At 51.2% G+C, this 26,863-nt stretch overlaps 4 protein-coding genes across 11 annotated transcripts in view; 2 read left to right on the forward strand and 2 right to left on the reverse strand.

The window, feature by feature from the left end:
* Window positions 1-507: 507 nt before the first annotated feature.
* Window positions 508-3,437, reverse strand: SHD (Src homology 2 domain containing transforming protein D). Its single transcript, XM_071727746.1, is given in 7 exon segments — window positions 508-793; window positions 952-1,071; window positions 1,646-1,784; window positions 2,052-2,264; window positions 2,357-2,408; window positions 2,410-2,457; window positions 3,118-3,437. Coding segments are annotated over 7 exon segments (978 nt in total). The 5' UTR covers window positions 3,337-3,437; the 3' UTR covers window positions 508-606.
* Window positions 3,438-4,530: 1,093 nt separating this feature from the next.
* Window positions 4,531-11,823, reverse strand: YJU2 (YJU2 splicing factor homolog). Its single transcript, XM_071727728.1, has 8 exons — window positions 11,548-11,823; window positions 11,011-11,111; window positions 10,587-10,731; window positions 9,631-9,765; window positions 9,105-9,286; window positions 7,787-7,907; window positions 6,079-6,226; window positions 4,531-5,121 (listed from the first exon to the last, which is right to left on the reverse strand). The coding sequence occupies exons 1-8, from the start codon at window positions 11,569-11,571 to the stop codon at window positions 5,033-5,035; spliced, it is 945 nt and encodes a 314-aa protein (XP_071583829.1). The 5' UTR covers window positions 11,572-11,823; the 3' UTR covers window positions 4,531-5,032.
* A 1,258-nt stretch (window positions 11,824-13,081) lies between these two features.
* On the forward strand, window positions 13,082-26,153 carry LOC139788120 (heterogeneous nuclear ribonucleoprotein M-like). The gene is made up of 3 exons (XM_071727729.1): window positions 13,082-13,270; window positions 18,979-19,148; window positions 25,391-26,153. The coding sequence occupies exons 1-3, from the start codon at window positions 13,131-13,133 to the stop codon at window positions 25,453-25,455; spliced, it is 375 nt and encodes a 124-aa protein (XP_071583830.1). The 5' UTR covers window positions 13,082-13,130; the 3' UTR covers window positions 25,456-26,153.
* A 20-nt stretch (window positions 26,154-26,173) lies between these two features.
* The window catches only part of LOC139788116 (heterogeneous nuclear ribonucleoprotein M-like), a 28,252-nt gene continuing 27,562 nt past the window's right edge, over window positions 26,174-26,863 (forward strand). For 7 of the 8 annotated variants that reach the window (XM_071727716.1, XM_071727718.1, XM_071727715.1 and 4 more), the window contains exons 1-2: window positions 26,174-26,272; window positions 26,386-26,503. In XM_071727716.1, coding sequence (XP_071583817.1) covers window positions 26,402-26,503 — 102 coding nt within the window. In that variant the 5' untranslated portion in view covers window positions 26,174-26,272; window positions 26,386-26,401. The remainder of the gene's footprint in view (window positions 26,273-26,385; window positions 26,504-26,863) is intronic. The other variant, XM_071727720.1, reaches the window with a different exon arrangement.

The following is a 26,863-nucleotide window of genomic DNA, read 5'->3' on the forward strand; positions in this document are numbered from 1 at the left end:
CCCTATACCCCCCAAAACTTAACCCCAAAACCTGCTGCCCTCCCCCCCTCCAGCCACTGCCTGCCTCAGCACAGCCCCCCAAGGATCTGCTGCTGCCCCCCCCATCCTCGTGGAGAACAGCACATCCCTGGGGGGGCTGCAGTGGGTGCGGGGTCCCCCTGGCACCCCCCATGAGAGCAGCTGATGCCCAGCCTGGGGGGGTGTGGGGTATCACCTCACCTTTGGAACCCCCCCCAAAAAAATCTGTTTCCCAACATCCTGCCCCCTGCTTCCCATCTCCCCCCATGGCACCCCCCACACCCCCATCCCCAGGGTCCTGCAGCCTCCCTTGGTGCCAGAACCGATCCAACAGGGACCCTCCCCAGCATGGACCCTGTGGGGGGATCTCGGGTGGGCACCCAGCACCCCAGATGGCAGGAGCAGGATGGGACCAGTGGCAGAGCCTGAGGGTGACACCGCCCGGCACCATAGAGCTGAGTGCAAGAGGGACCAGAGCGTCGCCAGGCCTCCATGCTCGTGGCTTTTAATGGGGGTGTTTCACTGCAGGACCTGGGGGGACAGAGGGCTGGGGGGACACAGTTGAGGGTTCCCCCTGAGGCTCGGGGCTCACAGGGGCTGCGCGGCCACAGGGTAGAGCAGGGCGAGGTGTCGGGCGCCGCGGACGGGCAGGGCCCGCGCCGAGTAGTGCCGCACGGCTGCCGGCACTGAGGGGAAGGTGGCCCCGGCACGGCCGAGGACAAAGTGCTGCTCCCGTGTCCGTGTCAGCTTCACGTGCACAAAGCCCTGGCTGCTCCTGCGGGCGGGGAGGGGAAACTGAGGCACGCTCACGTCAACGTGGATGAAGAACGGGGGAGGGCAAAAGAGCTCCAGAGCACACCGTGCTCACAGCCCAGCATCTCCCATGGCCTTCCCACGCTGGGATTGTCCCCAGGGCTGTCCCCCCACACTCACCTGAGTGAGAGGGAGTAGTCCTCAGGGCTGGTCTCACAGTCCCTCACCAGGAAGCTGCCCTCCCGGCACAGCGCCAGCAGCGTCTCGGCGCCCGCCCGCCCAATGGGGCCGTGGTACCACCTACACGGTGGCGTGTGTCACCCCAGTGTCACCCTGGCACCCCACCAGCCAGCACTAGGATCTCAGGACTCATCTGTCCTGCCCAGGACACCCTCCATGCCATGGGTCACTGTCCCCATCGCTCAGACCCATCAGCAATGTGGGGCACCCACTGTGGCACGAGGACCCATCCCACCCCCAGGGACCTCTCTGTGCCACGGGGCACCTTCTACATCGCGTAGACCCACTGCAGCATGGGCACCCACCCATGCCAAAGGGATCACCCGTGCCATGAGGACACTCTGCTGTGGGGACCCATCCGTGCCTTGGGGCACCCAACCACATCAAAGGAACCAACCACACCACAGGGTCCCCTCCAGCCCATGGATGGGATCAGAGGAGCCAGACACACCATGGGGCAACCCCCACCCCACGGGAACCCCTCCATGCCACGGAGTACCCAACACAATGGGCACCCACCCATGCTATCCGGCACCCTCCATCCCATGGGGACCCCTCTGTGGGGACCTTCCCCCCTTGTTGTGTCACCAGGACACTGATGCCACCCCATGAAGGGAAGGACCCCAAAACTCACGCCTGCTTCTCCAGGGGCAGCGAGGTGTCCACGTGGCGGGGGCTGGGGGGACAGCCTGGCCTGGCACCACTGGGGGGCTGGGGGGACCGTGGCAGCTGCCGGGACAGGCTGGGGGAGCACTTGGGGCTCTCAAACTGCACTGCGGGGACAAAGAGGGGGTGTCACCTCACCGTGGGGTCCCACCACCCCCTGCCCTGCTGCTGGAGGACCCTTGGGTGACCCGGCCACCTCCTCTCAGAGCTAGAGCACAAATGAACAACCTCGATTCCCCCACCATGGCTGTGGTGTCCCATTGTCCCCTGGAGTGGCACCTACAGGTGCTGGGACACGAGTAACACCCATGGGTGCTGGTGGACGTGGGGCTGGGGGACTTCAGGGTGGCCCCAGCACCCTGGGGTGCTGTCACCTGCGAAGGCCCGGGAGATGTGGTCCTTCTTCCACTCCCAGGGCTGGTCGTACTCGTCAGCTGGGCGCTCGTCGTGGCGGGGCAGGCGGCTCTGCCGGGTGGGGGGCACCCCCGGGCCCTCCCCACCTGTCTCCCACTCCTCGGAGGGGGTGTCGTAGAGTTGGGGTCCCTGCTGCACCCTTGCCCGCCGGCCCTCGCCCTGTCGCTGGCACCCTGGGGACAGTGGGGCTGGGAGATGGGAGGATGGGATGGGGGGGGAGGACCCCCCCATGGGGTTGGGGACACACACACAGGGTGTCACCCACCTGTGGCCTCACCGGGCTCCTCGCTGCCACCCACGGGCTCGGGGTCCTGCTCCCACCTCGCAGGGCTCTGAGTACTCACTCTCACCCTGTGGGTGGGTGCCCTGGGTGGGACAGGACCCCCAGTGCCCCCCCTGCCTCAGGTCCCCAGACCCTGACTCTCCTCCCCGAAACCCCCACTGCTCCCTTCCCCCAGATCTCTCGTCCCCTCCTTGGTACCCCTCTTATCCTCCCCAGTCCCCTCCCCGGTACCCCCAGTATCCCCCTCCCCAGTTCTCTCACCCGGGACCCCCGCTGCCCTCCCCGGTCCCTGACACGCGTGTCCCCAACCCTTTCCCCCCACCCTCCCGCCCGCTCCCTTTGTCCCTCGACCCCTTTACCCTCTCCCAGTGTCCCCAGTTCCCCTCCCAGTTCTCCCCCTTCCCCCAGCCTCCAGCTCTCCCCGGTTCCCCTCCCCAGTCTCCGGTGCTCCCCCCGGACATCCCCAGCCCCCCTCGCTCCCCACTCCCCGTTCCCCATTTTCCCCCCACCTCAATCCCTTCTGTGTCCCCCGCTAACCCCGGTCCCTCCTTCCCAGACCCCCCCGGACCCTCCACACCCTCCCCGCTCCCCCCGCTGCTTTCGGTATCTCCCAGTGCCCCCCGGTTCGTCTCCTCAGCCCCCCCGCGCTGCCCCATTACCCCCTCCCCTGCCCCCCCCTACCCGCTGCCCCACTGCCCCCCAGTATCTCCCGGTTCCCCCCCCCCCGGTGCCCCGGGTCCTACCTGTTCCAGACGGCGGAGGCCGCTCCCCGGCCCCGCACCCCCCACCCGCACCAGCCGATGCCGGGGGGAGGCAGCGCCGGGGGGAACGCCGGGGGGGACCCCGCACCCGGTACCGGTACCGGTGGGACGGCGCTCACCGCCGCTGTAGTCAGGCTGGGGCGGGCGGGGAGGGGAGCGCCGGGCCCCCCGCCCCAGATACTCCCGGAGCCACTTGGCCATGGCGGGGCCACCCGGTACCGGCACCGCGGGCGCGCCGGGACCCCCCCTCCACCGCCGCCGGGAGCCGCTTTGTGTCGCCGCCGCGCGAGGCGCGGACCGGAGACCCCGGCCCCCCCCCCCCCCCTCCCTAACCCCCCCCGTACCCGGCTCGCCGTGGGGGAAGCGAGACCCACGGAGGAGCACCGGACCCCCCAAATGACACCAGGACCCCCCCTGTGTGACAGTGGGAGAAGGGGGGGGTCACCGGGAGCCCTGCTGGGAGCTCCAGGAGGGGAAAGCTGAGCCCCCCCCACCCGGGGTCACCTGGGACCCCCCAGTGACACCAGGGTGGTCCCCCGTGTGACACTAGAAGAAGGGGGGGGTGTCGCTGGAGCCCCCCCTCCATGTGACAGTGGAAGAACAGGGGGGGTCGTTGACACCGGCGGGGGGCACACTGGCTCTAGGACCCTGGAGGCTCTGAGCTGGGGGATTTGGGGGTCTGGGGGTAACAGGGACCCCCTGAGCTGCAGAAGCTTGGACAAGGCAGGGGGGCTGCTTCCCTCCCAGCCCCGGGGCTTGGGGGTGTCTCAGGGACCACTGGGAGGGGGCAGGAGGGTCAGGACCACCCCAGCTCCCTGCCCTTGTTTGGCTTTGTGTTTTGTCTCTGCCCAGAACAAAGGTCCCTCTGCCGGGGTCCTGGCCTGGTCCCCAGGTGGGATTACAGGGAGCCAGGGGGGGACAAGAGCAGGACATGGCTTGGGGACAGTGTGGCCAGGTGGCTTTGGGCCCCAACCCCCAGGGCTCAGCCCCTTCTCCAGCATCGATATTTGAAGAGGGTAATTAGGAGGCACGTGTGAGGAATGCTAATTGAGGGGGAAAGGTGGGGCTGCCTTTTCTCCCCGGCTCTCTGAAACACCCCAGGAGTCTTTGGCCCCGCAGCCCACACCAGAGCCACGTGTGCAGGTTCTGGAGTGGGTTAATTAGCAAGAAGCTTCTCACTAATTTGAGGTGGGTGCCTCTGACAGACATGGGTGAGAAAAGGAGGAAAAACCTTGGTCAGCACCTTTACTGGGGTAGAATGACAGGCTGGGGTAGCTCAGTCCTTCTGACAGGCGCATGGGACCATATCAAGGGGGTGGGGGGTCCCTGGGGGTGCCCCCAGGGTCAGGACCCATTGCCCGGGTACAAATCATTGCTCTGGAAGAGACAACTGGCTCCAACACATCCTGTTTATTATCAGCTTGTGGCTGCTGAGCAAACCCAACTGCTCTCTGAATGGTGAGGAGGGGTCTGTCCCCAAGCTGCTGGACAGGACAGCTGGTGGCAGCTCAGCTGGGACAGCCCTGTCCTCATGGTGTGGGGCTGACCCAGTTGCAGCACCTCCTCCAGCACCAAACCAACCACAGCAGGGAGATCTGAGCTCCTCAGGGAGGGTCAGGAGACACCCAAGGTGGGGGTGGAGGCTCTTCCTGCAGGAAAAGAGGGTGCTGAGCTTCCACCTTCCCCTGCTCCCCGTGGGGACACAGGGGAGGCAGGTCCTGAGGTCCCTTTTATTGTGTGTCAGCCAGCAAGGGCCTTGTCCCTACTGCAGGAGGGACACACACCCTGGGCCAGGCAGGTGACACGGGGACTCCAGATGGCCCTGGAGACCCTGCTGGCTCAGCATGGGGCTCTGGAGAGCAGCTGCTGTCAGCTGGGAGCAGGGGGAAGCACCCCATCAGTCACTGGTGCTGTCCTCACTGTCTGAATACATCCCCAGCAAGCTGAGTGAGGAGGTGGTGGTGCCCCTTGCTGCAGGAAAGGAACCTGGAAGAGGAGAGGGAGAGAGGGAAACCATCAGGTAGGGACCTCCCCACTGCTCTCAGAGTGGTGCCTCATCCAGGATCTTGATGAGGACATGAGGGTCAAAACTGGGTGCAGAATGAGGTCCCCTTTTCCCTCAGCTGGAGCCTCCTACTTTTGCAGGAGAAGCAGCAAGGTTGGCCCCAGAGTTGCAAACCCCCCTTCCCACCCTCCCCCAAGAAGCCCCCGGGAGATTTCAGCCACTGGAAAGGGAGAGAGGAACCAGCTGCCAGCCCCAGGCAGGCAGCTCTGGGTCCTTGGAGGCTCCTTCAGCATAATTTGGTTGGACAGACCCTACCAGCAGCCTGGAGCAGGTGGCTGGGGAAAATGTGTCAAAAATGGGGCAACTGTGAGAGCTGGGTTTGCCCAGGGATCCCCCGAAGGCAGCAGTACAGCCCAGAACCAACCAATTCATCAGCTCCTTCCCCAAATCCCCGGGTGCTCCAGTTTCCTAGGGCAATGAGTGCTGCATCATTTACAGCACAAAAGCCTTTCTGCTCCTTTTCCCCACTTCCTTACAGCTCCCAAACTCGGGCAGCTTGGCAGGTTTTATAATCAGGCCCCAAATCAAAACAATTTTTTCTTGCTTTTCTGTTTGTAGCTCACTGTTGTGACGGCTCCCAGCACCCTATCTGCACCCTGAGGTGTTGTTTTGAAGTTCCTGGCCCTGAGAGTCTGTTTCCAAGGCCTTGGCTCACCACCAAGGGCCAGGAAGGAACCTCTCTTCCATCAGGAGGAAAACCTGGGCACACCCCCTGTCTTTACACCATCATGGCCCTCACAATAAGGACGTGAGCATTCAGGCTCTGAAGATAGAGCCCAACACCACTTGGGTGCTGCCAAGCCCCTCCCTGAAGGCCCAGCTCAAGCCACCCTGTCCCCACACTGGTTACTGGAAGTTACTGGTGTTGGCTGTGGCACCTTGGTTCTCTGTCCCATTTGCCAGGGCAGGATCTGGCTTCTGCTTCTTGACAGTGACCAGCCCGGCCAGCTGGGACTTGGTGTGCAGTTTGCCAACGCTCTGCTCCCAACTTTCTGTCTTCACCTTCTTACTCTGAGGCTGAGAGTCCTGCAGAGCAGAGAAGGGAGGGTGAGGGTGCTGTGGCCTCGGGGAAGAGGAAAAGGGTTAGGGGAGAAGTGATAAAACCAGCAGCACAAAGCACAAGGGACATGAGGACAGTTGCTGGCAGCAGCCAAGGCAGGGTTGCTCCCCCCACAGTGAGAACCAGCTCAACAACAGGGATGTGGATCTACCACAGGGTCACGTGGGTTTGTGACAGGGATTTGGGTCTGCAACAGGGTTATGTGGTTCTACAACAGGGATTTGGATCTATGACAGGGCTATGTGGATCTACAACAGGGATTTGTGGATCTACAACATGGATTTGGACCTGTGGCAGGGCTCTGTAGATCTATGACAGGGTTATGTGGGTCTACAACATGGATTTGGACCTATGGCAGGGATATGTGGATCTATGACAGGGCTAGGTGGGTCTACAACAGGGATTTGGACCTGTGGCAGGGCTCTGTAGATTTATGACAGGGCTATGTGGTTCTACAACAGGGATTTGGATCTCTGACAGGGCTATGTGGATCTACAACAGGGATTTGGCCCTGTGGTGGGGCTCTGTAGATCTGTGACAGGGCTATGTGGGTCTACAACAGGGATTTGGACCTATAGCAGGGCTATATGACAGGGTTATGTGTGTCTACAAGAGGGTTATGGATCTCCCCAGCTGCAGAGCAGCCCTCAGAGACAAACACCTGAGGTTTGCCCAGGCCACTTAACCCCAGCCTGGCACAGGCACAGGCACAGGCACAGGCACAGGCACAGGCACAGGCACAGGCACAGGCACAGGCACAGGCACAGGCACAGGCACAGGCACAGGCACAGGCACAGGCACAGGCACAGGCACAGGCACAGGCACAGGCACAGGCACAGGCACAGGCACAGCCTGCTGAGGAGGCAGATTCATGCCATGAGGCTGCCAGGCAGGACCTGCCAGGACCAAGAACCTGCAGGTGGTCCAGTTACCCAACTAAATCCCACCCCTTGCAGCAGGATTAGTGTCGGGCCAGGGAGCACAGCTGGGATTAACCCCGGGCTGGCTCAGGGAGCCGGCAGCTTTGATACATCCAACAGCAGAGAGGTCTCTGCGGGCAGGGATCGACCCCGGGGAGCTGCAGGGTGGGGGCTGGGCTGCCGGGATAATCCCTTCGGGCACTGAAAGCTCTTTTGTTCTGCAAAGCAGAAGCAAGGGAGAGGCCATCCCGGGCTGCAGTTTCATCCCTGTAATTTTCAGAGCGCTGAAATCCTGCCTGAAGCTGGAGGGAGGGAGGGGTGAGCCTGTCCTCTTTCAGCTGAAAGGGACACCGTGTGCTGAGTTGAGGGGGGGTGGGACAGTCCCCTCCCCGCCTGTACCAGCAGTGTCTGTCACCACCCGCTGAGCACATCTCCTCTCAGCCCAGTGCACAGGGACACGAGGGACACGAGGGACACCAACTTTCCCAGCTGCTCATGCGTGACGGGGCTGCAGCCTCACAAAGAGTGGAGACAAAACAATCAACAGGCAGCCCGGGAGAGAGGGTTTGGTCTGGGGGGTGGCTGGGAAAGGCTCTCACTGCTCACCTCCTGCAAGATGTCCGTGGGTTTTATTTTGGTTCCAGGCTTGGTGTGGGATTTGCCTGGCTCATCATCCGAGTCAGAGTCGACCAGGAGCCGCCGGTTCTGGGCCTGCTCCAGCATGGCTCTGCAGGGAGAGAGGCCACGGGGGGAGGCTCAGAGCTGCATCTCCTCCCCCCCCATCATCACACCCAGCAGTGCTGGCCTTGCACCCACTGAGAAGGCTCAGGGGAGACCTTATTACCATGTTCCAGGACTTCAGGGGGGGTACAAAGAAGTTGGAGACTCCCTGGTTACAAGGAGCCCCCTGGACAAGCCAAGGGGCAATGGGCACAAGTTGCTCCTGGGGAGATTCAGATTGGACACAAGAGGAAAATTGTTCCCTCTGAGGTCAGTCAGACCTTGGAATGGTCTCCCAGGGGAAGGGGTGGAGTTCCCAAGTTTGGGAAGTTTTAAGTCTCAGCTCAGTGAGGTGCTGGGACATCTGGTCTCTTTTCCCAGGCAACTCTCAGCAAGACAAGAGGGCACAAGAGGTCTCAAGTTGTGCCAGGGGAGGTTTAGGTTGGACATGAGAAAGAATTTCTTTCTGGAGAGGGTGCTCAGGCATTGGAATGGGCTGCCCAGGAAAGGGGTGGATTCTCCATCCCTGGAGATATTTCCAAAGAGCCTGGATGTGGCACTCAGTGCCATGGGCTGGGAACCACGGGGGGAGTGGAGCAAGGGTTGGACTTGATGAGCTCTGAGGTCCCTTCCAACCCAGCCCATTCTAGGATTCTGTGATTCTATCTCACATCAAGAGTAATATGAGAAGGGTTGGAGCAGATGATCCTTGAGGTCCCTTCCCACCTGAGATTCTATGGATCTGTCTGTCATTCATTGCTTGGAGGGGAGTAGGAACCCAGCAGCAGAGTGATGGGATGGATCCACCTTCCCAGGTGCTGCTCAAGGGGTTGTGTTCAAGCAGTGCCTGAAGGTTCAGAACACTCTGCTCTGCAGGCTCAGCCAGGCACAGAACTCCCTCTCCAGGCAAGGACACTTCTCACACTGCTCAGGGGGAGCTGGGCCCCCCCAGCAGGGCCTGAGGCTCTCCCTGGATGGGCTGGTGATCCCAAATCCCATCACCTCCTTCACATGCATTTCTCTCTGCTACTCAACCACTCAAATCACCCCCTGCCAGCCTGCTCAGGACCACGTCCTACCCACCAGACCCCCATGACCTCAGGCCCTCTCTGGGGGTGCTGAGGAGAAGCTGAGGTTCAGCCCTGCCTGGCCAGAGCCACCAGAGCTGGTTTCACACCCCTGGGGCCTCTTCCAGACCACTCACTTCATCTCTTGCTCATCCTCCTCCTGCTCCTTGCGCTTCTGCTCCTCCTCATACTCCTTGTACTGCTTCAGCATGGCCTCAAAGTCCACGTTTGCCTGGCGCTGGTTGAGTTCCTTCAGCTCCTGCAGGTTCTCCAAAACTTCCATCTCCAGCTTGGAGTCCTTGGTTCGGTTCTCCAGCACCTGGGTGACCAAAAACTTCTGTGAGGTAGCAGAACCTGCTTGCAGTCTCCAGTACTGCCCCCCTAACTCAGCACGGGGAGGAAGCACTGAGAGGATCATCATCATCATCATCCTCATCCTCATTTTTGGGTCGTAACAGGACAGGAAAAACTGAGGCAAGATGCAGCCTGTGGTTCCAGCCCAAAAGGAAACCTCCTGAGGCAGGGAGATGTCTCCTGCCTGCTCAACAATACTGCAGGAGCCTGAAAAACTAAACCAACAGCTACAAAATCACCTCTTCCCTAGGGAGAGCCCACCAGGGCAGGAGGGGTTTGCCTCCTGCAGAGAGGTGCAGGTTCTCCTACCTTCATGGGATTGTTGAGCTCTTCCTCTTCCCTCTCCTTCTGTATTCTTTTCTCCTCTTCCTCCAAGAGCTTCTCAGCTTGGAAGTTACGTGTGGCACCGTGCTCCATGGTGTAGTCTGTGTTCTCAGGGTCTGTCTAAGGAAGATCCAAGATGGGAAAATCATTGTCCTGGGGCAATCCTGCTCCAGCCATCCTGGGGCCACTCCCAGAGATGCACACAAATGGTTCCCAGTTTCCTTCATACCAGAGGGGGGACAATCACTCAGGGGCCTCAAGTTCTGCTCCAGCTGCAGGCCAGCACTGGATGGGTGAGACCCATCCAAACAGCCAAGATGAGGGAAGAGACACCCCAAAAAGCTCAGCTCAGGGACACCCCTTGCCTGTGGGGTAACATCCTCAGGCTGCCCAGCCTCCCCAGAAAGCAAGAGCACAAAGAATTGGTAACATTCCTCCAGTTCTGGAGCCCTTATTACAATAAAGATATGGATGTGCTTGAATGTATCCAAAGAAGGGCCACAAGGATGAGCAGAGGGCTGGAGCACCTCTCCTGTGAAGCCAGACTGAGAGAGCTGGGGTTGTTCAGCCTGGAGAAGAGAAAATTCCAAGGAGACCTTCCAGTATCTGAAGGGGCTACAAGAAAGCTGGGGAGGGACTTTTTAGGATCCTGGATAGTGGTAGCACCGGGGGGAATGGATTGAAACTAGAGGAGGGGAGATTTAGGTTGGATGTTAGGAAGAAGTTCTTCCCCATGAGGGTGCTGAGAGCCTGGCACAGGTTGCCCAGAGAGGTGATGCAAGCCCCATCCATCCCTGGAAGTTTTTAAAACCAGGTTGGATGAGGCTCTGGGCAACCTGATCTAGCAGGAGGTGTCCCTGCACGTGCAGGGGGGTTGGAACTGGGGGATCTTTAAGGTCCCTTCCAACCCTGAGAATTCATTCTATGAAGCTGTGCTTCACCTTGAAGGTGATCTCTGCCAGGCAACGTGTGCACTTGATGTAGAAGCGGAAGATGGGGAGCCCCAGGTACACCTCATTCTGCACTGTCTCCTTCCGGGCATTGAACTTCTTCCCTTTGTAGATGTATTCACCACATGTCTTGCACCTACAAGGAGAAAGAAAAGGACCAGGACACGTCAAGCAAAGGGAACAAACAGACCAAGAAAAGTCCAAGTGATTTTCAGGCCATGGTTCTGAGCCACGGTTGTTTTCTCCTTTGGAAATTCAGTACCTCAAGCAACCCCCAAACCACCCACAGCACTCTCTCTCCCTTCTCCCCTGGTCTGTGTCACCTCTAAGGCTGACAGCACCTCCCCCGCAGTGTTTGGAGGCTGAACAACCCCCAGGCTAACTGCCCCCTCCTGACAGGCACGGCTGCTCTTACCTCATGTTGAAGGGGGCCATGAGCCTCACCACATACTGCCGGTCCTTGGGGAGTTTGAGCTTTGGGATCTTAGCAGGATCGAAGTCTGGGGGGTAGTATTTCTACAGAAACAGGAGACAGACCTGTGAGTGCTGGGAGCAGCCGCCCAGATCAGCATAGCCCCGGGTCTCAAGCACCCCATCCACCACTCCCGGACACAGCCAGACGCTCTCCTGTGTCTGTCTGTCTGTCTGTCCTTGGGCCCAGACCCTCCGACGGCTTGAGGGACCTCTTGCCCCTGCTAGCAACTTCCAAGTGCTTCCAGGAACCACAGCCTGGGAATCCCCACCTCCTCCCCAGCCTTAGAGCCCCCTCAGGGCCCTCTCCGCCTCAGGGCCCCCCAACCAACCAGACCATTCCCCAGCACCCCAGGCCTGGGCTCCAAACTCTGCTATCAGGGCCCTTCCTTCACAGAACCACCCCAGCCTGGGGGACCCCACAGCAGTCACAGGCACCTCCTCAAGCCGAAGAATCCCCCCCATCCCCCTCTCTACTCACGTTTAACACTTTTCGCTCCGACATGGCTGCTCCCTACCCCTTCCCACCGCTGCCTTCCGCGGCCTCAACACTTCCGGTACAAACTCCCGCCTCCCTCCGCCTCTCATTGGTGCAACGCAACGGTTCTCGCCTGTGATTGGCTGCCTCCGCTGCCCGTCAGCGAGCTCCGCCCACCTCCGCTGCGCCGCGGCTCCCTCAGAGGTTCCGGGTTTAAAAACAAACAAACAAAAATGTTGATTTTTACATAGGAAATATTCCCAGTTTTCCACGGTTGTCCTGCGAGGTGTTTTCTGGTCAGTCTTTGGGGTGGGAAAAATGAAATTGTCCCTCACGCTGCCTGTGGGTCCAGTGCGAGAGCTCCCTGCTTCCCTCAGAATCCCTCTGCTTCTCTTCCCCGTGCTCCTGCACTCGTGTTTCTTGCTTAAAAGTTGAGGATTCTTGCTTAAAGTAACCTTCACTTACGGTTTATTGTCATGACTTTGTAGCTGAGGGTTTCTTATTCAGAGGTTATATATTATTACCTAGCAGCGAGCTAGGAAAATGTCCATCAGGGCTCTGTTCTGCAGGGCGGGAAGAACAAATGGATGAAAACAAGAGTTTTCCGCTCAAATCTCAGCGTTGTCATCTGAAGGAAAAAAGCCAGGGCAAGCTGGCAGCCCCTGCCTCCCTTGCCACATAACAGCAGGAGCTGCCCCTTTCCTGCTGTAATGGGTGACACTTGGTTCCTTGGGTGACACGAGGTGCTCGTGGGAAGGGTCTTCCACCCGGGACGGCTCTAAGTCCCACTGGGCTCTCCTCACAGCATCCCTCCCCGTGCTCGTGGAAAGGGACCCTCTGGGAACCCTCATCCTCAGCGTGCGGTGGCACCCAGGATGGCTGCTGAGCTTCATAAGAATTGTCCGGGTCAGTGGTTTGGGGGGGGGGGTTGCGTCTGAAGGGACCCGTGAGTCAAGCACTCGGATCCTTGTCAGTCTCCCCCTCAGCCTCACCGTCCCCTCAGCCGCCGCTGTCCCTTCAGCTCCTCCTCAGCTCTCATCCCCTCAGCTCTCCTTGTCCCCGTTGTCCCTTTAGTACCTGCCATCCCCTCAGCTCTCCTTGTCCCCTCAGCTCTCTCTGTCCCCTCAGCTCTTCCTGACCCCGTAGCCCCCGTTGTCCCCTCAGCCCCCGCCATCCCCTCAGCTCTCCTTGTCCCCTCAGCTTTCCTTGTCCCCATTGTCCCCTTAGTACGTGCCACCCCCTCAGCTCTCCCTGTCCCCATTGTCCCCTCATTCCCTGCCATCCCCTCAGCTCCCCTTGTCCCCTCATTCCCTGCCATCCCCTCAGCTCCCCTTGTCCCCTCAGCTCTCATCCCCTCAGCTCTCCCTGTCCCCGTTGTCCCCTCATTCCCTGCCATCCCCTCAGCTCTCCCTGTCCCCGTTGTCCCCTCACTCCCTGCCATCCCCTCAGCCGCTCTCCGTGGCCGGGAACGCTCTCTCCGCCCTGCCCCAGCCTCTCCCCCGTCCCTCACGTCCCGGCGTTCCCGGCGTTCCCGGCGCGCAGCCGCGGGGCGCTCTCCCCTCACACAAAGGCGCAGCCCTGGGAAAATGGCGGCGACGGCGGCGGTAGCGGCGGCCTCAGAAAGCGGCGGTGGCAAAATGGAGGAGCCGGCGGCGGCCGCACAGACAGCGACGGCTCTGCCACCACCCAACGGGGCGGGCGGTACCGGGGATGCTCCCCCCAAGAGGTAGGGTGCCCGCTGGAGGGGCCGCGCTGCCGTCTGGGCCTGTCGGGCCCTCATGCGCCCTCTCCGCGTCGCGGGCCTGGCCCGGCCTGAGCCGCGCCGGGATGGCCCGGGAAACGTCGGGTTTCGCCGCCACGGCCCGGCGGAGGCTGTCGGCAGGGTCGGGACTGCTCCCAGGGCAGCTGCTGGGGCTAAAGCCGCTGCTCGGCTCCAGGCGAGCACCGGGACCCCGGGCGGGGCCTACCCGCTGCGGCCCGCAGGCTGGCGGGCGCGGAGCTGCCCTGGGTGAGCGCGTCTGCGGGCTCCCGCTGGCTGTAGAAGGAAGGGGCCGGTTCCTTGTCCTGACGCTTTGTTGCGGTGGTGTACGGGGGGGGGGGAATATTTTCTTTTCCCGCTTAGAAAATGGTTCTGCTGGGCTTTAATGGACAGCTTAAAACCTCCCCTAGAGCGATAGGCTGGGCCAGTGGGACGGGCTTCGGTGTTGGGAGTTACTGACTGTGGATGGCAGGCTGGGATAGTTGGGCTCTTCTCAGGCACCTCTCCTGCTGCTGCAACGTTTGCAGCCAAGCTGCTGCTTCTGGGGGTGCTTATTTACTGTGGAGTGAGTGAGAGACCCGAAAGTCAAATGCCTTGAGAGAGAGAGAGGTCTCGAAGGTGACTCTGGGTTCTAAGCACGAGTTTCATTTTTGTGTCTGATGCCGATAGAATAGTACAGAGACTTTAATAAAATCTGCAGAAGTTACAGCTCAGGGTCTGTAAGTGTGAGCATTATAAGCAGAAAAAGTTGGAGCTGTTTTGTTTTGTTTTTTTTTTTTTCCTCCGGTGTTACTGCTAACTTCACATTGGAAAGTTTCATCGATAGCAATGTGGGTTTGGTTTTTTCCCCACACAAAATCAGTGGACTGAAGAACACGTTTGCTTTCAGTTAAGTTTTGCCCCCAGGCCATGGAGATAAGGAATCAGCATTTTGAACCTGCTGTTCCAGTGAGTAATGTTTGGGGCTGGAGGTCAGATTTGTCTCTCTCTTGTCCCCGAGCTGTGCTCCCAGCTGCGGGCTGTCACGCCCAGGCATGTTGCATATTTCCAGCCTGAGCCAGAGCTGACAGAGGCTGGCAAATATCAGAGGCTGGTTTGATGGTCTGGAGTTAATTGGAGTTAATTTGGGTACAGTGAGAAGGTGGTGATGTCTCAGTTTGAAAACCTACTCTCAGCTGCCTGAGTTTAAGGGCTGTGCTTCATATGGCCAGGAAGGTAGGCAGCTTGCTGAGAAAAATAACCATATATTTAAGTTTTTTTTCCATCACAAAACTGATGAAACTCTGCTTATGGCAACTCCTCCTGCCAGGCAGGAGCAGCTGTGCCCACCCTGCAGGGGAATCCCACCAGTGCCACTGTGTGCCATGGTACAGCTACTTGTCACATCTCAGCCAGGATCTTCCTGGTGCTGGGTGCTTGATATGGGGAGGTTTTTCGTGTCTTAGATTCTGTTTACACATTTTTAATTTTTTTTTTTTTTTTTTTTTTTGTCTCTGGCCCCTTTTATATTTGGCATCTCTCCAGAGAGCTTATCTTTTAATCGAGCTGCAATTCTATTTGTAGTATCCAGCTCCATGTGGCAGAGCTAACACTGCTTCTGTGTTCATGTGAGCATATTTTTAGTGTCCTTGGTGGAGAGGAAGATCTGCCCATGCTGCATTTGGACTTTTTTTGTCCAATTTGTTGTCCAGATTTCTGCTACACTCTCAGGGTTTGAGAAATTGCAGAGGAATGTATGGAATAATCTGTGTCCTTGGAGGAAATAAGAGCTTCTCTCTCAGTTCTTCCTTCTCCATACTTCACTAATGGGAGAGTTTGGCCTTAGTCTGGGTGCAACATTTCAGTTCTGTCACCCAAGGAAAAAAAAAAAAAATCAGATGAGCTGAAATATCTCCTGAAAGTGACTGTTTCAGTGTGTTGCTTTCTGTGGACCTTCCTTCAGCATTGCTGTGATCACATCAGAGTTACTCAGTGGTTCCTCAGTGGGGTGGGTGAAGCTGCTGTGGGAATTTCACCTCACCTGCTCTTCAAACTTCAGAATACCAGCAAGCAGGCCAGGTCTATTTTGGTTCCTTCCTTCCTGCCCTTCAGAACTCCATGAAAAGCATCTCTAAATGCTCAGTGTTTTCATACTTAGTTACCACATCTTTTAAGCCACCTCTGCCTGCTTCTTCTTGTCCTTTGGGTGGGTGAAGCCATAGAGGTGGTGTCTGAAATCCTGGAAAAAACCCCAAACCCAGCCCTTCCACTTTGCAGCTGAAGTAGTTTCCTTGACATTTCTTTTGACCTGGCTGAAAATGATCAGGAATATGTGCTAGGCTAATGTGTGTCTGAATTCTTTGCAGATGCATCAAAGTGGACTTGGGAGCCTTAAGTTGCAAAATATTTCTGTATTTCACATTATATTTCACATTATATTTCACATTATATTTCACATTATATTTCACATTATATTTCACATTATATTTCACATTATACTTCACATTATACTTCACATTATACTTCACATTATACTTCACATTATACTTCACATTATACTTCACATTATACTTCACATTATACTTCACATTATACTTCACATTTACTTCACATTATACTTCACATTTACTTCACATTTACTTCACATTTACTTCACATTTACTTCACATTTACTTCACATTTACTTCACATTTACTTCACATTTACTTCACATTTACTTCACATTTACTTCACATTTACTTCACATTTACTTCACATTAATACTTCACATTAATACTTCACATTAATACTTCACATTAATACTTCACATTAATACTTCACATTAATACTTCACATTAATACTTCACATTTACTTCACATTTACTTCACATTTACTTCACATTTACTTCACATTTACTTCACATTTACTTCACATTTACTTCACATTAATATTTCACATTTACTTCACATTTACTTCACATTTACTTCACATTTACTTCACATTAATATTTCACATTTACTTCACATTTACTTCACATTTACTTCACATTTACTTCACATTTACTTCACATTTACTTCACATTTACTTCACATTTACTTCACATTTACTTCACATTTACTTCACATTAATATTTCACATTTACTTCACATTTACTTCACATTTACTTCACATTTACTTCACATTTACTTCACATTAATATTTCACATTTACTTCACATTTACTTCACATTTACTTCACATTTACTTCACATTTACTTCACATTTACTTCACATTTACTTCACATTTACTTCACATTTACTTCACATTTACTTCACATTTACTTCACATTTACTTCACATTTACTTCACATTAATATTTCACATTAATATTTCACATTACTTCACAAGGTGTTGCACAGCATTTCTAGCCAGGGGGAAATGTAAATCCAGCTGGAGGAGTAACCATAAAAAAAAACCTGGTTGTAGCTTCTGACACAAGCACTAAATTTTGTGGTATTTCTTCAGCTCAACAGAATTCATGGAGTTAGAAGGATTGTGCTACTTTAAATCTATTTTTTGGGTTTTTAGTTACCTCATTACTCAAGAAGCTTCTGAAAAGCTCAGTGAGTGAAAGTCTAAAAACTTCACTTGTTGGTTAAATGAATGTTGTACATAACTAAACCCCACCTTTTTTATAGACTTCTACCAGATTACCTGCACAACCTCTGTGTCTTTTGACATGAAATGCTACATGATGGCCACACTTAGAGCCAAATTCTCTTTTTGTTGTGTTCACAAAAGATGATTTTTATGTATGCATTTGTAACATCCTTGTGGGCTGCTGTGTAAGAAAAATGGGGAACCCACTCAAACTTCCTAGACATCTGCATCCTGCTTTCCTTTTTTCCCTGCAGGCTGTTGAGTGTGTTCAGGGGCTGAAACAGTTCTGAAGGAACAGAAATGTGTTGATACCAGAGCCAGAATTTCTGCCATGGTGCAGGGTTTTTCAGGGCTGTGTAGGTCTGTAGTTGAGCAAAAGCTCCATGTAGGTAAGGATAAGTTTTAGAAACCTTACCAGCTTTTTTGAGTCATGTGTTCTCATAAATTCTTTCTCACTGTGTATTTCTGCATCTTATTAACCAGCACAAAGTGATCAGGGAGATAATTTGGCTTAATTTAGCAGATCATGTCAGGCTGAGGCTGAAGTGTTTAATTCTCCTGCCTTTTTAAATGGTGTTACTCAGTGGCATTTGTGTCCTGGGAAGACCTGGTGATCATCTAGGTTGGTTTAGAAATAGCCTTCATTTCTAATTTTTTAAAATTTTGATTTGTTAGAGCTATTCTAAAATAATTACCAATACATCTCTTGGCATGCACAGAGGCTTTGAATTTGTGTGGTCCAAAAACTCTGTTCATTGGAGGCAAAAGAAAGTGTTGGTAGGTGAGAGTCAGTAACCTGAGTGTTGGTTAGATACAAGATAATTTTGTTAAAATTATTTTGTTAAAATTCTTCTAGTGCAAGACTGCAAATATGGTGGGTCAAAGTATTATTTGACTTAAAAGTATTGAAATTGTAGAGTGTGCTAAAGAGAAAATAAATGAGGTGGACATCTGGTCTTGGAGCATCATGAGGAGACAGAGCAAGAATTGGTTGGCTTTAGAGATTCAGCTTAAGAAATAAATACAAAGATTTGGTTGCATTCTATAAAGGTGGGAGAAAATAGTGGGGTTTTTTTGAATGGAAGCTGTCAGGAAATCTTGGTTCCAGTGCCCTGTGGTTTAAAGGTGTCAAATTTTGCAGCTTAACATGAATGGATGAAACTTGGCAAGTTTGGATCTAGTTTTAAAACAACTCCTAAGTTCTCTTCCAAGAAGTTGCTCAAATGTCAGAGGAGTTAATGTGTGTGATTATCTTTCTTTGCTTGCAGTGAAGGTGAATGACCAAGCCAAAATGAAAAAAGAAAAGAGAAAATAGTGGGTTTTTTTGAGTGGAAGTTGTCAGGAAATCTTGGTTCCAGTGCCCTGTGGTGCACAGGTGCAGTGCAGCTTTGGTTTAAAGGTGTCAAATTTTGCAGCTTAACACGAATGGATGAAACTTGGCAAATTTGGAGAACTTAGGAGTTTTAACTTAGTTTTAAACTTAGTTTTAACTTAGTTTTAAACTCCTAAGTTCTCTTCCAAGAGGTGGTGTAACATCACTCAAGTGCCAGAGTAGTTAATGTGTGTGATTATCTTTCTTTGCTTGCAGTGAAGGTAAACAATCAACCCAAAATTAAAATGAGAAAATAGTGGGGTTTTTTCAGTGGAAGTTGTCAGGAAATCTTTGTTCCAGTGCCCTGTGGTTTAAAGGTGTCAAATTTTGCAACTTAACAGGAATGGATGAAACTTGGCAAGTTTGGATCTAGTTTTAAAACTCCTAAGTTCTCTTCCAAGAGGTGATATAACATCAGTCAAGTGCTAGAGTAGTTAATATGTGTGATTATCTTTCTTTGCTTGCAGTGAAGGTGAATGACCCAGGCCAAATGAAAAAAGAAAAGAGAAAATAGTGGGTTTTTTTTCAATGGAAGTTGTCAGAAAATCTTGGTTCCAGTGCCCTGTGGTTTAAAGGCATCAAATTTTGCAATTTAACACGAATGGACGAAACTTGGCAAATTTGGATCTAGTTTTAAAACTCCTAAGTTCTCTTCCAAGAGGTGCTAGAGTAGTTAATGTGTGTGATTATCTTTCTTTGCTTGCAGTGAAGGTGAACGACCAAGCCAGAATGAAAAAAGAAAAGAGAAAAATGTCAAAAGAGGAGGAAATCGCTTTGAGCCCTACGCTAATCCTGCTAAAAGATACCGAGCTTTTATTACAAATATTCCCTTTGATGTGAAATGGCAGTCTCTGAAAGACCTGGTCAAAGAGAAAGGTAATGTACAACTCAGGTGGCCAAGTGATGTCTGTCACCTTAACTTTGTGGCTGACTTTTGTTTGTAAAGCTAAGAGGTGAAGTTCTGGGTGGACGTAAGTGTCACGAGTGTTGCCAAAAGGCTCCCTCAAGCCTTTTTCTGGCTGTTGTTGCACAACATCTGCCTGGCAGTCTTCCAGGTGGGTGGTTTCTTTACAGGCCTGTTGGCATGCAGCTGATCTTCATCGGAGATTTCTCTTTTTCTTAAGGGGGGAGAGGGGAAATGAGGTTTTAATCAGCTTTTTAGCCTTGATATGCAACTAAACTCTGAGGCATTTTAATGTCTTCTGGGTAATACAGGTAGTTATTTCCTGCTGATCTGGTGTGTGTATACCTAGCTGTGGTTCCCTACTTAGCAGTGATTTGTGCTTAGGTAAAGCTCCATACTTTTTAAAAGCAGTAAAATGTATTTGAAGGTGACCTGCACAAAGGACAAAACTGAGGTTTGTGCTTTGGGATGTGCTGCAACACAGTTCAGGCTTTGGCAGTCTTGCTCCTGGTGTTTCTCCCTTCCCCACTCCTCTTCAGCTGTTCCACCTCAGTGGGAGCTGCCTCGGTTTGTTGTCCTTGGCATCTTCACCTCTTGAAGAAGGTGAAGAAATTGAGCTGACTGCTTGCTCTCAGGTGTTGCCAAGTCTAAATTGGGGTCATATCTTTAAGCTGATGCCCAGACTTCCTAGTTTTCAAGTCACCTTGGGAAATGCAGTGGAGTGTCAAGAAAAATCCTTGGCTCTTCCACCATTAAAATGTCTCGAAACAAGTTGAGAGTCACGAGTAGAACCCTTCCTCTTGTGGGTCACTTCTGCAATACATAATGTCAGTCCTGAATGTCTTGCCAAACTGTGAGCAGTGTTTCTTTGTGTTTGAACTAGCTAAGGCATGAGGGTGAATGTGTTCACAAGGTGTGGTCTAATGAGTGGAAAAAACACATTTCCAAAGGGTGTGAAAACCTTTGTCTTCTTGGAGGCAAAACAGAACTGAGCTTGCGTAAGGAACTTCAGGACTGCTGGGGCTTGGGAAACTCCCAGAATTAGAGGCTGTGAAATGTTGGTGCTTGAGATTCATCAATGGTTTGGTGTAAGGTTGGAAGAACTGTTGTCTTAAGGACTGTTTGAACAGGCCCTGCTTGTGAACTGTCCCTTGCCTGTACCCACGCTCTGGCTCGGCTGCAGGGCTCGGTGGTTGCTCAGAGCAGCTCTGTGTGCAGATGTGACTCGCAGAACGTTGAATTCCCTTCCAAGTGTCTTGTGGTTTCTCTCCAGTTCCTGTGGATGGAAAAAAGGCCGGGGTGAGATTGTTTCCTGCCCTGCTGTTCAGCTGCTCATTCCAGCAGATACTCCTAGGGGGGAACGTTGAAACCTCTTCTGTCTGCAGGGCTTGTGATGCTAAACCTGGAGAAGCATTGTTCCTGGGTTGTTTTTTTTTTTTGGACTGTTTGTTCAAATCTAATGGTTTAGATTTGCTGTGTGTGTGGTGCTTTTGTGCTGGTCTTGAACTCGCTCAATCGGGGCTTCTTGATACAAGGCATGGTAGTTCTAAGAACCAGGAATGTGACAGTGGAAAACAACCAAAACAAAACCAATCTAAACTTTAGAATTCGTGGTTTGTAAGTGTAAGAGTTACAGGCCCAAAATGGTTTGGGGAGCACGTGGAACAGATCTGTACCTGAAGGGTGACCATAGGTGTTTGATGGCGGCTCCTTCGCTTGGCGGTTGTGCTGACTGAAGCTTGTAGCAGGAGGTTGCTGGACATGGGAGGAGGTCGCCTCCATCAGCTGGTTTGTGGCAGTAAGTATGGGTTAGGAAACGTGAGCTTTGGAGGGCTGCTCATATTTCTGCCCCCTGGTTTGCTCAGATGAAGTCTCTGAAAGGTGACATCTTTCTCAAGAGTAATGGTTGAGTCATCCCAGTGCGTTTGTTGGCGAAACTCAATTACAGGTGTGCAGTAGGGCACAGTTACTAATGAGATGGAAAAGAAAACCATGTTCTTGTTTGAAACTCCCTCGTTTTGGCTGACAGAGGCAAAGTGCTACTCAGCTGATGTCATCTCCATGGAGAACTGGCCATGGGTGAAGGGCTTCAGGAGAATGAGGCAGCAGTTCTTCAGCATCTCAGTGGAGTTGAAAGGTTGAATGCTAGCTGGCTGGCTGGATTTGTCTCTCAACAAACAGCTCTGGCTGAGGGAGAAAGGTGGTAATGCTGCATGGCAGCTGGCCTGAGGTGCTCCCATATGGGAAAACAGAACTTGTATTTGAACTGGAGAGGCCTGAGGATTCCAAAGACAGAATTTGGTATTTTCAACCTTTTTTCTTGACCAGAGTAGCAAGATGGCACGCAACACAAGGAGATGAGCTGTAAAATGAAGCTATGATTCTGTCCTGTTGTGTTGCAAAGTTGGGAGCAGTTGTAGGCAGGGTCACTCTTGGGACACATTCAGTGGTTCCAGGACACCCCAGAGACTTTGTATCCACCTGCTGCACCCCCTTTTAGGCAGGCAGAGCACCTCTGCTCATGCCCTTTTCAGGGCTCCAAACTTCTGACAAAGAGCAGCCCTAAACTTCATCTGCTGCCTTCTTCCTTTCTCCATCTCCAGACATTTTTGGAACCTTTGTGGCCTCCTAAAGGTGTAAGTCCTCAGTCCAATGTGTTAGTTGAGTATAACAGCTGTGACACCAGTACCTGACTTGAGTGTCCCTGGGGTTTTGGTGCCCAAGGTGCTGTCACAGTGTGCTTGCAGACTGAAGTTTTAGGTGGGTGAATACACTGTGTAGAAGTGTCACTCCACATCTGCCTTGGTCCTTCACACTTTTCAGCCAATGAGTTGCTCTGTTCTTGTCTGCCTTCATCATCTTTTCAAGGAGTCTCTTCCCTTCATCACTGGATTTGAGCCTTTTCACTTCATCTTTCTTGCCTTGCCTATTAAAGACCCCAAATTACCCACATTTTTTTTCCTGAGTTTTCTCATGCAAAAATGACATTTCCTTTTCCCTTCTGTAGAAGCTTGCAAACTCTTACCTGTCTCTACTTAGGAAGAATGTTTTTCTTCCTTTTAACTGAAGCTTTTTGCATATATGAAGTGATTCTTACTTCTTGCCCCAGCCCAAGCTCCCAACCTGCCCTGTTAGACATGGGCTCTCATGTGCCTGAAACCCTGTACAGGGTGGAGGAGCTGCAACTAATTCTGAATTGCCTCACACTGAGGGCATTTGGCTTTTGATGGCAAGTTTCTTTTGAATCAGTCCCACTGCTTGTAGTCCTTTCTCTCAGAAGATGATGGGACAGACATGTACTTTTGGTGATACCTTGGGAGGCTTCTATCTCTATTTACTGTTTAGTTTTGACCCTCTAGGCCAAAAAATTTGCCATTCTAGAAAGGTTTACACCTTTTTCAGAGTGTGTGCTCCTCCTGGTACTGGAACTTGCCTCTCTGCACCATTCCTGCCTTTCAGAGCTTCTTGGTTTGTTGCTGACTGTTAAAATCAAAGTGCCCAACTTCACAGCCTTCAAAGTTGACATCTACATCTGGGCTTGTTACCATAATTTCTGTCTTCAGGGCCATCTACCTGAGCTGGTCCTCAAGTCATCACATGGATGCTTTTATCTGAGCTTCCTGAACAGTCACTGGAGAATATTGGAATGCTGGCAGACCAATTTGGCTGAAACATCTTAATTTTCCATGAAGGGAAACTTCTCTCAGAAGTGGATCTAAAGTTTGAGAAGACAAACCCAGTGGCTGTAATGATAAATAACACTGGAGTTTCCATTGCTCTGTGTTTCCAGTAACTGCAGTGATTTCTGCTTTAATATCTTGGTTTAGGAACCAGTGAGTTTCTGAACTTTAAGTAATAAATAAATCAGCCTACTCTAAGTTAAGTCTTGAAGACACCATGGGGAATGTGTTTCTTAATTATCCTTTGAATTAGAGCTACTGTTTTCTGAAAGTTTTATCTCTCTTTGGAGAGAGAGAGAGAGAAACTTGAGTTCCTTAGGTACCAGACTTTGTGCTTGAAGGAAATTTCTTCTCTTATGGAGATGGGATCTATTTCCTGATAGAAGCCAAGTGCTCTCTAGCAGGAAGGGGATCAGCTTGGATCACTGGGTGTTTCTTTAGCCCCCTGCAGCAGGTTTAGCACGTGGCTCTCTGCTGTCAGCACTGTTACAGGGCTTAGTTGCCTGTGCACTGTCACAGGCTGCCCTTGTCTGCTCTTCTGCTTTATGCATCATCTTCTCAGAAATTGTGAGTTGGAACCTAGGAAGAAGCCAAATCAGATATCACCATGTTTATGTTCTTAAGAGTTTCCTTTGCCACCTTTGAACAAGATGCACCTGGAAAAAAGATCCCATTGAATAATTTTCCATGGGCTTTCAAGTGAAAAAAAAAAAAAACCAACAAAAAAACCCAGAATATTTTTATTGCAGTTGCTTTGTCCTCTGGACTTGGTGTCTTGGAGACTGAGCTGCCACACCATTCGTGTCATTCCCTTTCCTTCTCTTTTTTTTTTTTTCTTTTAAATTTGGCTCTTCAGGAAGTTCAAATGTCTTTGTCCTTTGAAGGAAAAGAACTACTTCCAGATGTGTATTTAGGTTTTAATATGAGTGTCTGTAAGGTTTGAATGTGAAGCACTGAGCAAAATTGGCACCCACATTTCAAGTGGCAAACAATTGCTGCTGTGATGGACTCCTGGCAATCTTGTGACTCAGAGGCCAGATTTGTTAAGAGTCAGAGTTAAATTGTATTTAATAGGTTCAAGCTCAGCAAACTTCTTTGGGAGTATTTGTGTGGCTTGGAAGGAAGAACTGTAGTGGTTGGGAAAGGAAAATGTTCTCAGTAGTGTTCTTAGGAGCAGAGCCCCAACCTTAGAACCTGTGGCTCTGGCCTCTGAAATGGAGTGGTTTTGTAGTGTAGGAAAGCTAGGAATTTGTTGTCTTCCTCCATCAGTTGTTGGATAATATTTGCATTTTTCATCCAAGTTTGGTCAGAGTGGCTGCTGCTCTTGAGGGATGGCTTCAGAATGGTTTGGTAATGCTGACTCTTCCCCACGTGCCACCAAGGATTAATTCAGGAAGGCTGCTTACAGTGCAGCCCCTCTCACTGCCCAGGGTGTGGAAACAATTCCTTTTATTCTGCATCATCTTGGACAGTTTCTAGGATGGAATGAATTTTGCTAGGCTTTATTTGAAAATTGCAGTGAAGCCATGGCTAGTAATCAACCATTTAACTGCCCTCTCCCTTTCAAAGGGACTTTCTTGTTACCTCCCCCAGCCTCAAACACAACCCTCAAAATTTTACTGTATTAAGAGTTTGTTATTTGGCTGGAATGCTTATATTGCTAATTTTTTAAAAAAATCAAGAAGTGATTTCACTAAGCATTCCTTTTCTTCCATCTTCAAGAGAGACCTTTCAGGATGGTCATTTGCATCATGACATGGGCTTTCTGGGGGGGTTGTGCTTTCCCACAATGTGATTTTTAAAAGCAGAAACAAGAAGTAAAAATAATATAAAATGTTTTCTTGGATGATTTTTCTGTATGCCAGTCACTTCAAAGGCAGCAGCCACTTGGGTAGTTGGATTTTGGAGGTAGATGAGATGATTACGTGGTCATCCCAAGGCAATCCCTAATCTGGTGAGGAGAGGTGCAGATGCAGTTTTCTGATGCCTTCTGCCAGTTGCTGTCAATGGTTTTGTCTTGTGAGCCAAGATGGCAGAGGGTGTAATTAATACCAATTATTGAAGCCACCAAAAAAAGGACTTTATTGTGGCTTAACAAAAGACTAAAAAAAAAAATCCTGAAATCTGTGATCTCTGGGTCCAGTCTGACTCCCTGTTTGGAAATTTGTCTTTGAATCTAGAGAAAAGGAAATAGCTCTCAAGTTCTGTACTATAATCAAGTAAAGGAAAGTTGTTTTTGCAGCCTTTCCCCAGATTTTGGATTGCCTCAAGTAAGGAGTGGATACCAAAGATGAAGTGATACTGTGGAAATAGCTGGTCTTGGATGTGGAGGAAAATCAAGAACATGTTTAGTTGTTTGAAAACCTTACTGCATACCTGTAATTGTCCAGTTGTGTGGTCTAGAGAACATGGAGTGTTTCTGGGCTTTCTTATAAGGCAGAGGCTCCATACACGGTTGTTGATTGTTCTAAATTCCCATTGTTTTCTTGGCTTTTCTCCCTTGGTATATGTGTCGTCTGGAATCTGATTTGTAGTTGGTGAGGTAACATACGTGGAGCTCTTAATGGACGCTGAAGGAAAGTCAAGGGTAAGTGTCTGAGAGACTTCTTTTGTGGATTTTCTACATGACAAATATAACTGTACAGTGGCCTGGAACCCAAGGCAGGAAGTCTGTATGTTTAGTGGCTACAACGTAGGATTGCTTAAAGCTTCTTTTGGGGTGGGGAGGAGGTGGGCTGGGGTCTTGTCACTAGTTAGTGTGGTGTTCCAGTGTGTTCAGTTAGTTAGTGTTGGCTGGTTGAGTGAGGGCTGGACCCCAGCAGTATGGATAGTGGTATGGAAGAGGAAAGGATTTTTTTTGTGGTTTGGAAAACTGTAGTGGTTTGGTGAATTTGTAAGGGCAGTGTGCAGGTTGTGTAAACTACACCTCCTGGGTCAGTAGCCAGAATTCAGTTCCTAACTTGAAATTGTCTTCAGAGGGACTCAAGTCCTTTAGTCCAGGGATAGGAAAAAACAGCAGGGCAGGCTTTACTGAAGGATATGGATTTCAGGTGAGAGAATATGGCCAGGGTTCTGCTGTGTGAGAGAAAAGAGCAGGTCACAGGAAGCGCGTGGTCTCTGGTTTGGAGAATCGGGACTTAGTTCTGGTTGTAACAACTTGAGAAACTACAGTTTAATCCTGTTAATCTGTAAGGGATTATATGTAATGGAGTTCAAGTATTGAAGGCTTTATTGGGTAAGATAACATTTATTTTCGCTACTTGGGCGAATGTGACTTGACCTTTTTTTTTTTTTTTTTTCTTAAAAAAAGAAAAAAACAACCGTTATTGTGTGTTTTGTGCTTTTCCTAACTTTATTTCTCCTTTCTTCCCTCCTCCCTGTTACTCACGTGTGGACTCGACTCGTCAGGGATGCGCGTAAGTTTGCTTCTGAATTTATAGCAAGAAATGAGGAAACTCAAAAAAAAAAACAAAAACAAAACCCAAACCCACAACCCAACAATGTTCTTAGATGTCTTGTATTCCCACAGTGTTGTTGAATTCAAGATGGAAGAAAGCATGAAAAAGGCTGCAGAGGTTTTGAACAAGCATAGTCTTGGTGGAAGACCATTGAAAGTGAAAGAAGTAAGACGTGCATCTGTTCTTTCAGTATGTTGAACTTGAAGGGGTAATTCCTAGTCAAGATTTATGGCTGACTTACTGTTTGCAGATAAGAATAATTGACAAAAGGCAGGACTCCTGAAATAGGATTAAAAAAAAAAGACAGTCAACCTGGTTTAACCAGCATCATGTACTGCTGAACTTGAGTTTGAACTTGGTTCTCAAGACTAAACTTGATTTAAAGAAGTGATGCTCAGGGCAGCAGTGCAGAGCTTGGACAAAGGCAGAGTTTGGCTTTAAGTGCAGGGATATTTTCTTATTTGAAGAAGAAACCTGCATAAGTATTGTTTAGTTTTGATTCTGCATCTTGATGAATGTGTTCTACAAACAATTCCTTAGATTAATCTG

Source organism: Heliangelus exortis, chromosome 28 (genome assembly GCF_036169615.1).
Source record: "Heliangelus exortis chromosome 28, bHelExo1.hap1, whole genome shotgun sequence".
Lineage (NCBI taxonomy): Eukaryota > Metazoa > Chordata > Aves > Apodiformes > Trochilidae > Heliangelus > Heliangelus exortis.